General features: G+C 39.7%; 1 protein-coding gene across 1 annotated transcript; it reads right to left on the reverse strand.

Annotated features, from left to right (window-relative positions):
- Positions 1-11099: 11099 nt before the first annotated feature.
- Positions 11100-11945, reverse strand: LOC102844752 (glucosamine-6-phosphate isomerase 2-like). The gene is made up of 2 exons (XM_006888403.1): positions 11819-11945; positions 11100-11719 (listed from the first exon to the last, which is right to left on the reverse strand). The coding sequence occupies exons 1-2, from the start codon at positions 11943-11945 to the stop codon at positions 11100-11102; spliced, it is 747 nt and encodes a 248-aa protein (XP_006888465.1).
- Between the last annotated feature and the right edge of the window lie 705 nt (positions 11946-12650).

Raw genomic sequence — 12650 nt, forward strand, 5'->3', positions numbered from 1 at the left:
ACGTGGGCTTGAGTTCAGTGAAGCTCGTGAACATTGTAAAGGATAGGACAAGATTTCTACCTGCTATTTCTAGGGTTGCTATGAGTGGTAGCAGACTTGGAAGTACCTAATAAGAACAATACTGGGATGCTGTGTAATTCATTACTGTGCTCCTTGGAAGCAAGAACAGTGAGATTTTTGTCCCACATACTTTGGACGTGTTATCAGTAGAGACCAGTCCCTAGAGAAGGACATCATGCTTGGAAAAGTGAAGGGTTAGAGAAAGAGAGGAAGAATTTCACAGAGACTGACACAGTGACTGTCACAATGGGTTTGAGCACAATAGAAGTAACGAGGTTGTCACAGGCTCACACAGGGTTTTGTTCTTTTGTAGATAAGGTTGCTGTGAGTTAACAGCACCTAATAGCAACATCTCAGACATTGACTCTTCACTTCTCTTTATGCCTTCTTTTGTAAAACAATTCAAAATACTTTAAAATGTCTCACTTTATCTTTTTTTATCTCCTCATATACCCCTTCTTTCCATATTTCCTTGCTCTTATTTCTTTTTCCAGACTACATTCTGGCTAGTTCTTGAAAAATGTTTTCCGATTTACAGGTTCTCTCATTAGCTGTACCAAATCTGCTCATTAGCCAATTAATTTGAGTTTTCAATTTCGAGAATTTTTCTTTTTTTCTTCTTGCCAAGATATGCTTTATTCTATTTTAAACTTGCTTTTTCTTTATTCTTATTTCAAACATCTTTTCAAAAACATTTTAAACACGGTTGTTGTGGTAATTCCATCACATGACAGCTTTGTGGATCTGCTTTTGCCATTTGTTGTTTCTGCTAACTCTGCCTTCCGGTGCCCTATTTCTGGTGACTATATTCCATGTTTTGTTTTATTTTGTTTTTACTGAGAGTTGCCTATTTTCCTTGGAAATACATTTGTGGGAATTCTTTGATGGGCTAGGTTGAAGTTCAGTTTCTCCAGAGATGATTTACACTTTTGCTTCTTCCAACCTAGAACCACGTAAAATTAAGTTCTCCATTTCAGGTTGTTGGACCACACCAATGGTATGAATTTAGATTGCAAGCCAATGTAAAGAAACTCTAAATTGCTTTTAATTTTTAGATGTTTCCCTCTTTCCATCCACAGTGAACATCAAAGAAGGTTAGTTTCCACAATTTACTTTTCTTTGCAGAGTTTGTTTCTTACTCACCCTTAACACTGAAGAAAATACCTTTTGGGGATGTCCTACAATAGCATGCTTTTCTACTTATTGAGTTATCATATCCAATTGTCTACATTAAAAATCCCTTTGGGATTTTTTTTCTGGTCTCCACTTGCAAACTTAGAATATCTAAATTTTGGCAGAAATTCGCCATCTAAAAGATAAATATGCCATCAAGTTACATACAAGGATTTCTAGTTTCACCTTTTTTTGCAATTATTTGCCTTTACGCAAGTGCAGTATTACATGTAAAAATACTTCTTCTTCATATGACATTAGATGTTGTTCCATTTGGTAACATAATTTGTGGTTCTAGTCTCTATAATTTAAAAAAAGTATCATGGAATAGTACATCAACAGAAAATTGCCAGGGAGTCAAGCTAGATTTGGAAGAGACCATGTTACCCAGAATATCATTGCTGATGTCAGATGGGTCTTGGCTGAAAGCAGAGAATACCAGAAGGATATCTATTTGTGTTTTATTGACTATCCAAAGGCATTTGACTGTGTGGATCATAACAAATTATGGCTGACATTGAGAAGAATGAGAATCCCAGGACAATTAATTGTGCTTATGTGAAACCCATACTTTGACCAAGAAGCTGTCATCTGAACAGAAAAAGGGAACACTGCATGGTTAAAAACTTTTAAAAAGGTGTGCAGCAGGGCTATATCCTTTCTCCATACTTATCCAACCTGTGTGCCAAGCAAATAATTTGAGATACTGGACTTTAAAGAGCATGGCATTAGGGTCAGAGGAAGATTCATCAATGACCTGCATTATCCAGATGATACAACCTTGATTGCTGAAAGTGAAGTGGTTTTGTAACATTTGCTGCAAGACCAAAAACTATAACTTTCCATATTAATTCAATCTCAAAAGCAAGAAGAAAAAAAATCCTCCCCACAACACCAATAGGCAACATCATGATAGATGGAGAGAAGAATGAAGTTGTTGTCAACAACAATCCACACTCTCAGCACCATCAGTCAAGAAAACAAAAGACGAGTTACATTGGGTAAATCTGCTGATAAGGACCTCTCTGGCAGCCAGGGAAGGGGGGGTTTGACCAGGTAGCCAGTGTGCAAGGAATGGGGAGGTAGCAAGGAAAGGGTAGAGACAAGTCACACGTGCTTGGGGTCAGTGGGCAGTGAATGTATTGGTTATTTCTGTAAGGGAAGTGTCTTTCACCTGCTCGGTAAAAATAGTTGTCTGTCAGATATTCTTCTAACAGTGAACATCCAAATTAAGGACAGCAGGAAGAAGGATTGGCCATTCACTTCTGAAATATAACTGGCCTTTGAAAATGCTATGTGTAGCAGAGCACACTTGAGTACACTAACAGATATGGCAACTGAAGTTGAGCCTTCAAATCTGGAGGAGAAACAGTTGTAAGAAATTAACAATTGATACACGGAATGGGAGAAGCATGAATGTAGAAAAACTGGACATTGTAAAGAAAGAAATGGAACTCATAAATATTGACATATTAGGTATTAGTGAAATGAGATGGATTGGCATAGTACATTTTTAATCCCACATTCATATGATCTATTATCCTGGGGATGAAAAGGTGAGAAAACACGGGGTTGCTTTCATAGTTAAAAAGGCCATTTCTAGATCCACCTTGAAATACAATATTGTGAATGACAGGATAATATCCATATGCATACAAGGAAGATGTGTTAATACCACAATCATTCAAATTTATGTGCCTACAACCAGAGCCAAAGAGGAAGAAATACATGATTTATAGCAACTGTTGCAGTCAGAAATTGATCAAACACGTTGCCAAGATGCTTTAATAATAATGGGTGCCTGGAATGCAAAAGTTGTAGTAGTTGGAAAATATGGATGTGGTGACAGAAAGGAGGCTAGGGATAGAATGGTAGAATTCTGTACAATCAATGATTTATCCATAGCAAATACCTTTTATAAGAAACATAAACTAGGATTATACACATGGATTTCACCTGATGGGATGCATAGGAATCAGACTGATTACATCTGTGGAAGGAACTGTTGGAGAAGTTCAATATCAGGAGGAAAAACTAGGCCAGGCACTGATTAAATCATATCCACAGGACTCAAAATTTGACTTTGAGTCTGTCTCACATGAATTTAAAAACCAACTCAGGAATAGGTTTGAGGCCTTAAACACTAATGAACAAAGACCAGATAAGCTATGGGAAGATATCAAGGATATCAAGAATATCGTTTCTTTTCAAAGAGAAAAGTGTACTGGGGGCAGGGGGTAGGGAGCCTCAGGGAGAAAAATGCAACAATGAATGAATGGAAAGCCAAAGTCTCTGTAAATTTTCATTAAAATTAATAATAATAATAATAATAATAATGTTTTTTATAAAAAATATTATTCATGAAGAATGCATTACTAAGAAGGAAGAAGACCAAAATGGATGTCAGAAGAGACTCTGAATATTGCACTAGAACACCGAGAAGCAAAGGGGAGAAATCAAGAAGTTAGGGAGCTGAATAGAAGATTTCAAAGGGCTGCTCAGGAAGACATGGCAAAATATTATAATGACATATGCAAGGAGCTGGAGTCAGAAAATCAAAAGGGCCAAACTTGCTCAGCATTTCTTAAGCTGAAGGAACTGAAGAATAATTTCAAGCCATGAGTTGTAAAGCTTAAGGGCAAAATATTAAATGATTCAAAAAGCATTAAAGGCAGATGGAAAGAGTATACAGACTCATTGTACCAAAAAGAATTGGCTAACACAGAATAATTTCAAGAAACAACATATAAGCAAGAGGCAGTGGTAATGAGGGAGGAAGTGCAGACTGTTCTGAAGGACTTGGCAAAAAACAAAGCCCCAGGATTTGGTGGGATACCAGTTGACATATTTCAGCAAACAGATGCTGCCCTGCATGTGCTCACCAAGTTGTGCCAAGAAATCTGGAGGGCAATTACTTGACCAACTGACCGGAAGGGGTTTATATTTATTCCTTTTAAAAAAAAAAAGTGACCCAACAGAGTGTGGAAATTATCAAACAATTTCACTAACATCACACAGTAGCAAAATGCAGCTGAAGATTATCCAGAAAAGACATGAACAGTACATTGACAGAGAACTACCAGAAATACAGGCTGGGTTTAGAAGAGGTCATGGCACTAGGGACATTATTGCCAATGTCAGATGGATGTTGGCAGAAAGCAGAGAGTACCAGAAGAATGTCTGTCTGTGTTTCACTGACTACACAAAGACATTTGACTGTATGGATCATAATAAATTGTGGTTAACCTTGAAGAAAACTGGAATTTCAGAACACTTGATCGTGCTTATATGAAACCTATATTTGGACCAAGAAGCAGTCCTCAGAACAGAGCAAGGCAACAGTGCATGGTTCAAAATCAGGAAAGGAGTACATCAGGGATGCATCCTTTTGCCATATCTTTTCAATCTGTATGCAGAACAGATCATTCAGGAGGCAGAGTTTTATGAGGAGGAGTGTGACATCAAGACTGGAGGAAGACTAACAACCTACAATATGCATATGACACAACCTTGCTTGCTGAAACTAAGAAGGACCTGAAGCACTTGCTGCAGACGTCTAGGACCTTCAATATGGATTGAAGCTCAACTTCAAGAAGACAAAAATTCTCACCACTGGGCCAACTGGCATCACTATATTAGATGGAGAAGAGATTGAGACGGTTAGCAATTACAGCTTGCTTGGACCCACAATCAATGAACTTAACACCAGCAGTCAGGAAATCAAAAGATGAATTGCATTGGGAAAATCTGCTGTCATAGACCTCTCCAGAGTACTGAAAAACAACGATGTCAGTCTAGATACAAAGGTGCACCTAATCCAGGCCATGGTCTTCTCAACTACTTGTTATGCTTCAGAGAATTGGACAATGACTAAGGATGACAGATGAAGAATCTATGCCTTCAAGTTGTGGTGCTGGAAAAGAGTCTTGAACATACCATGGACTGTCAAGGAAACAAATAAGTCTGTCTTAAAAAGGGTGAAACCAAATTTCTCCTTGGAGGCTAGGATTTTGAAGCTCCACCTCACTTACTTTGGGCACATGGCCAGGAGAGATCTGTCCTTGGAGAAAGACATCATGCTTTGAGGGTGGACAGGCAGCGCAGGAAAGAGACTGCAAATGAAATAAATTGATACAGTAACTGGTGTAATGGTGGTTGGTGTTCAGAATTAGTGAGACTGGCTCAGGACAGGGAAGGGTTCAGAGCTACTGTACATAGGGTTGCTGTACATCGCAGGCGACTCAATGGCACATAACATACTATGACAGTTTCGGAAGCAGGAGTGCCATCCACTTCCTAAACAACATGCCTCCAGAAACTCTACAAACTTTGATAAGTGTCAATAGTTATAGAGGGGCTTCAGGCCTTCTGTTCATAAGGTTGCTATGAGTTGTGCTCAACTCGAGGGCAATCAACAACAAGAACCTCTCTAAGATGTTAAGGAGAAATTGTGTTTATTTAAAGACTAACATGCATCTTATTCAAGTCATGATCTTTTCAATTACTTCTTATTCACCTGAAGGTTGTACAACGACTGAGGATGACAGAAGAATTGATGCCTTTGAGTTGTAGTGTTGAAGAAAGTTCTATGAACTGCCAAAAAACAAATAAATATGACTTAAAGAAGGTACAGCCAGGGTGCTTCTTGAAGGCAAATATGTTGAAGTTTGGTCTTACGGATTTGGGGCATATTATTAGGAGGAGCAAATCCTTGGAGAAGAACATCATGCTTGGAAAGGTAGAGAGTTAGCGAAAGAGAGGAAGATCCTCAATGAGATGGAGTGACTCAGCGACTGCAGCAATGGACTCAAGTATGTCACAGATGATGAGGATGGTGCAGGATGAAGAGGGGTTCAGATCCATTGCTCATATAGTTGCTAAGAGTTGTAGTCAACTCAACAGCATCGAACAACAATGGTTCCCACAATGCACAAAAGAAGTCTGTCACTTTGCAAAAGTAGAAGTGAGACACAAAGAAAAGCAGCCAGCTCATAGCCATGTCAGTGCCACAAAATTTAGTCAAATCCACTGATAGGAATGCTCATGAAAGTTCTCCTGGGGCTACAGGTGACCTCGTGGGTCATTCACCTTGGTCATTGTGGACATTATGGCCAGAAGAAGTCTCTGACTTATACTCTTAGAGGGTCAAGTACCCAGAGCATGCCACCATCTTCTCCTACAACCTTCTCCCCTTATCACACACCATCACCTTCAAATCCACAAGAGAGAACCAGTCCTGACAAGGGAAGTCCAGTTAGCATCAATTGTAAGTCAATTATAATCTGCTCTAGAAAACACTTTCTGCCCCTCCCTTCAGCAAGAGAACACTCTATGGTTTAAAATTAGGAAAGGAATTTGTCAAGGTTGTTCTCCATACCTATTCAATCTGTATGCTGAGCAAATAATTTGAGAAGCTAGATTCTATGAAGAAGGATGTGGCACAATGTGTACTGTGTTAGGCTCCTAACTGAAAAGTCAGTGGTTTAAATCTGGTTTTCAGTGACTCTGTGGGAGCAAAATGGGCAGTTTCCTCCCGTAATGATTAACAGCTTCCGAAGGCTGATGAAGGCTCACTGAAATTCTGAATTGACTCCACAACCATGTTTTCTGCGTTAGTTTGTTAGTTTGGGGGTGGGAGGAGTGTTGGCCCTCTGGTGGCCAGCCAGATATTGGCCTGGGTGCCTGGAAAGGAAATGCTGGCCTTGAAGAGTGAGAAGCCACCCTTAGCTCCTGAGCATGTAACAGCATTTGCTTTCCAATCTGTCCAAGGAAGAGGGAGAAGGAGAAAGCTGAGCGCAGCTGGGTGCTCAGACTCACCCCCTTCATCGTCTCAAGAGCTCATCATTTATTCACTAAATGCTTGCTTTGCATTAGGCCTTGTGCTGCATACTTAACATGCAGTAGCTCATTTAATTCTTATGCCAACACTGAAGTTAAGATAGTTTAACTTATTTGCCCAAGACCACATCACTGGTGAGAAGAGCTGGGATTCAGCCTGGATCTGGTTCCAGCAAGCAGGCTCTTAGCCATCTCATCGTAATTTGTAGTCTGCAGCAAATTTGGACTGTATACTCTACTCCCTTTCTTTTGCAAACAAGGAAACAAAGATTGAGAGAAGTAAGGTTACACCACTTATGGTAGTTCCAGGCCTGGCCCAACTTTCTCATTGGTCCCAAGGACGGTATGGAAACTACTGTGGAAGCTGCCTTAGCACCTTGCACATAGTCTAGCCCTTGATATACCACGTTCTTTGCGCTGAACAGTTTGTAAATCTGTTGTTAGTGTCGTCTCTCTGAGAGCTCAGGTGCTTTCACTGATTAGAAACCTGGTTTGTCTTGTGGAGAAAAGAAAGCAAAGGTGAGGAGAAAATCCCAATTCTGCTTTTGTGAAGCTCTGTTGCCAACAGACCCAGACACACAAGAGCAAGAAAACTCCACGCCAGGAACTCTCCTTCTCATCTCCTGCACACCCGTTGGAAAAGGAAGCACGTTTCCTGCCTCCTTCTCTGGTTCCTCCCCGAGCTGCCAGCCCAGCTGCCTGCCTGTTACCTACCCACATCCCTGCGGTCAGGCCAACATGGGAAGTATCAGATGCTGCTGGATTTCCATCTTCCTTTCCAGCCTCAGCAGTTGCCCTGTCAGATCTTTGAGCAGCAAGCAGATTTGGAGAAAACTGCAAAGCTGGCTCTCCTTTCTGAAATCCTGTGGAAAGCCAAGTATGGAACAAAACATTGAGCAGCCAGGCCACGGTAAAGATGAGATCCTTGCTAGGGAAAAGTCAGACTGCCCAAACCAATGATATGTGCCGACCTCCACGTAACAATATTTCTTCTGCTGGATTTTGTTGGTTTTGTTTCTTCTACTAGATTGTGTTGGTTTCATTTCACTTTCCTCCTGGAAACAATTATCTGAATAAGCCAATCCCTTTTCTCAAAGAGATTACTGTGCAGACCAGAAGATGTATGTTTCGGTCCTATAAGGGACTTAGGGGTGACTTGGGCTAATTAAGTGACCCACTGTAGTTCCATAGAGTAAGAGACTCACAAGACACAGAGTCCAAAAACCTATCCTCCAACAGAGCTGGAGGGACCCTTCTAGATGACCTTCCATGGTGCTTTCATCCTAGAAATGGAGAGATTGTGTGGCCCAGTAAGAAGGGGTCTTCCTGAGATGATATCACCATTGAATAGCAGTTACAGTTTGAAAGCCAGGATGAATCTCTTCATACATAGAGAAAACCCAGACCACACAGACTGTCATTGAGTCACTCTAAACTCACAGTGAGTCTGCCGGTCAAAGTCTGTCAATTGTCGGCCAGAGAATTTTTTTTCAAATTGATTTGCAAACTATCATAAACATTGTGTTTTATACAATCATTCCTCTATATTTTATTTTATATAATCCATTAACAATTACTATGCCTACTATCAGCCCAACTTTCCAAGTCCAAACTGAATCTTTCCTATTCCTTCATCCCACCTCCACCCACTGACCTCTGCTATCGAGGTCTCCCCCTATTTGCTTTTCTGCCTGTCCTTTCCCCTTTCCCCTTTTGAATATATATATATATATCATACATTATCTTGCTATATATATATATATACACACACACATACATTATCTTGCTCAGTTATTCTTCTATTTTCCACAATAATGGCCATATTCAGTATTTGCTGTCTAATGGCTGAGTTTTTTCACTTAACATAATACCCTTTAGACTCTCCCACATTATATAATATTTTATGAAATCATTACTCCTTAGTGCTGCATAGTATTCCATTGTGTGGATGTACCATAATTTCTCAATCCATTTGTTTGTTGATGGACATTTGGGCAGTTTCCATTTTCTTGATTGTGAATTACACTGCTCAAAACATAGGTGACATATGTCCATTTGTGCCTCGTTCTGATTTCCTCGGGGTATATTGGTAGCAGTGGAGTAGCTGGATCATTTGGGAATTCTGTGATCAGCTTTTTAAGGAAACACCTTCCTCAATTGCCTTCCATACTGGTTGTACCATTTTATAATCCCACTTGCAGTGCATAAGAATTCCAATTTCTCTGCATCCTCTCCAATATTTATTGTTTGTTGTGTTTTTAAACTATGCTGCCACTGCTGGGGTGAAGTGGTATCTCATTGTTATTTTGATTTGCATCTCTCTGATTGTGACTGATTTTGAAAAATGTCTTCATGTGTTTGTTAGCCATCCAAATATCCTCCTTTGTGAAGAGGTTTTTTTCCAAGTCTTTTGCCTATTTTGTGATAACGTTATCACTCTTTTTCTTGTGGCAGTCCTGTATTATTCTTTAAACTTTAGTTACGAGATCCTTGTCTGAAATGTCATTGCCAAATGTTTTTCCCCAGTCTGTGGCCTTTCTTCTCATCATTTTGGAGAAGGCATTTCATGCACACAGGGATTTGGTTTAAGAAGGTCTAGTCATTGATTTTTTGTTTGTTTGTTTCTTACAAGCTTTATTTGAGTTAAATGTAGAAAACGATATACTCTATTTTAATAATCCAAGTTGTTGTGGCAATCAAATAGTTTACAGTCACTTAAACATTATTCACCATTTTATCTTAGGAATATAATAAATTATAGTGCGTTTAACAAAAAGAAACAAAAAGCTTTGGAAAGAGTATTTCCAGATATATGAACCCTGGTGACATAGTGGTTCAGCCCTTGACTATTAAGTGAAAGACGTGCTAGTTTGAACCCACCGACCATTCTGCAGGAAAAAGATGTGGTGGACTGCTTCAGTAAAAATTTAGAGCCCTGGAAACCCACTGGTGTTATTTAACTCTGCCCTATAAGGTCGGTAAGAGAGCTCTGGTGGCTTAGCGGTAAGGACTCGTGCTGTCAATAAAATGATATGCAGTTTGGATCTACCAGCTGCTCCATGGCAGAAAGATGGGCAGTCTCCTCCTATGCAATTTATTGTCTATGAAAACCCACCTGATGGTCAGCTATGGGTTGCTTCTGACTCAACAGTAAACAATAGGGTTGCTATGGGGGCTCTGGTGGCTTGCTGATTAGAGAGTTGTACTACCAAGCCAAAAGTAGCTGGTTTGAACCCACCAGCAGCTTCTTGGGAAAAGATGGGCAGTCTTGTGTGATTTTTAGTCTCTGAAAACCTGCTGGAGCAGGGTCAGCCATAAGTGAGTTCCCATAATGTCTTTAAATGACACAGGGTTTCCAAGAGTCAGGACTGACTGAATGGCAATGGGTTTGGCTGTTTTAATTTCTAGATACAAAAGTTCAAAGTTCTACAATAATTAAGGGCATGAAACAAAGTCATAAATAAAAATTTTTTTAAAGTGTTAAAGGTGCATAAAATGTTCCCTTTACAAGATGTAAACTATACTTTTAGGCACTATTATCTTTTCAAAGTTCCTTTATCAAGGATATGTAGCCAGAATTTTTATGTCCAGATACTACTGGGAAAGATAAGGCAACCAAGTGCAGAAAAAGCCTGTAATGCGCAAAAATAAGGCGGCATTCCAGAAGCTTGCAATGATAATAGTTTGATAACCCAAAAGCTTTGGAGTGTGTTCATGTGACAGAGATTAAAATCTACGTATATATGCCATTAGAGTCATTATGAAATGGTATGTGAGAAAATTCTTTCTAAAAAAAGCAGGCAGGAACTTCATTTCTGCATTCCTTTTATAAGCTAGCTAATACACAACTCGTCGATTGTGAGACCTACACAAGTCCTTGTTTAAAGAAAATGCAAAAGTATGGAATGTTTTAACATAGATCTTGGGACTATATAAAAGTGACAATCTTCAAAATTCCCTATGTTCTATCATATTGCATAGCTAAAAATTCATTTACTACTCAGTGTTTTTGTTCATTCAACCAGAATTTAGCTCCAATCACCTTCAGTTTCTTCTTTCATACTGTATAGTGGATCCACAAGTTTATTGTGCACATGCATTAAACCTTTAAAGTATTTCACAGTTTTAACTCTTAATTCTATAGTGGCATCTTCATCACATACAAAAATTGTTCGGGGATGTTGCTGGAAAGCTGAAACAGTCCACATGTGACTGACTCCTTCTTCTATTGCTTTGTGCAGGACAAATGCTTTGTGTGCACCTGTTATGAGGATCATTACTTCTCGAGCATCCATCACTGTCCCCACACCAACTGTCAGAGCCATAGTGGGCACCTTTGACAAATCTCCATCAAAATATTTAGCATTTGCCAAAATGGTATCCATTGCTAAAGTCTTTAATCTTGTCCTTGATACTAAACTGGATCCTGGCTCATCGAAAGCAATATGAACATCGGGACCTATTCCTCCAACAAAAAGATCTATTCCTCCAGCATCTTTAATTTTCTTTTCAAATGCATCACATTCTGCTTGCAAATCTGTAGCATTTCCATCAAGAATATGAGCATTATTAGGATCTATATCAATATGCTTAAAAAAGTTATTCCACATGTAAGAATGATAGCTTTCAGGATGATTTCTGGGAAGTTCTACATATTCATCCATGTTAAAAGTCTTTACATATTTAAATGAAAGGTCTCCATTCTTGTGATATTCTATTACTTTTTTATAACATCCTAAAGGTGTACTCCCTGTTGGTAAACCCAGAGTAAAGTATCTGTCCTGTCCAGGTTTGAACTGAATGATGAGATTACAGATGTATTTGGCTGCCCATTCACTAGCCAGTTCATAGTTATCAAGAATTACAAGCCGCATTATGATGATGAACAGCTTCCAAAAAAAGACGTTCAAACCAACCCGCTGGCTCCACAGCAGCTGAAACAGTGGGAACCAACAACATCCAACAAACGCTGGGCGGCAGCGGGCTGCACGGAGCCCCGAGACCCAGATGGAAACCCAGTCTCCTGAAAGGACGGGGGCCTGGTCATTGATTTTTATGTCCTCCTTTTTGCACATTTTTACTGTATCTGTAAGCCTATTTATACTGTAGGCTATTGTTGTTATGAGTCAATTATAACTCATAGCAACCCTATTAACAATGCATTGCCCTATCCTGGGCCAACCTCACCATCTCAGACACACCTTGTCTCATTGCCACAGTCCCTGTGTCAATCTATTTCATCTAGGTTCTTCCTCTCTTGCACTGTCCCTCTACCCTTCTAAGCAGGATGTCCTTCTCCAAGGACAAGACCCTCCTGACAACATGCCCAAAGTATGTGAGATAGAGTTTCAAAATCCTTGGCTCCAAGGAGCAACCTGGTTTCACCCTTTCCAGGACAGACCTGATTGTTCTCTTGGCATGTTCAAGAATCTTATCCAACACCACAACTCAAAGGCATTAATTTGTCTTCTGTCAGCTCTCAGATGTGTATCAAGCAATTGAAAAGACAAAAGCTTGGAGCAGGCACACCTTAGTCTTTAGCATGATGCAGTTGCTCTTTAGTACCCTGAAGAGTTCCT

The sequence above is a fragment of the Elephantulus edwardii genome, unplaced genomic scaffold (assembly GCF_000299155.1).
Source record: "Elephantulus edwardii isolate Elephantulus edwardi_28Jun2011 unplaced genomic scaffold, EleEdw1.0 scaffold00066, whole genome shotgun sequence".
In the NCBI taxonomy this organism is placed as follows: domain Eukaryota; kingdom Metazoa; phylum Chordata; class Mammalia; order Macroscelidea; family Macroscelididae; genus Elephantulus; species Elephantulus edwardii.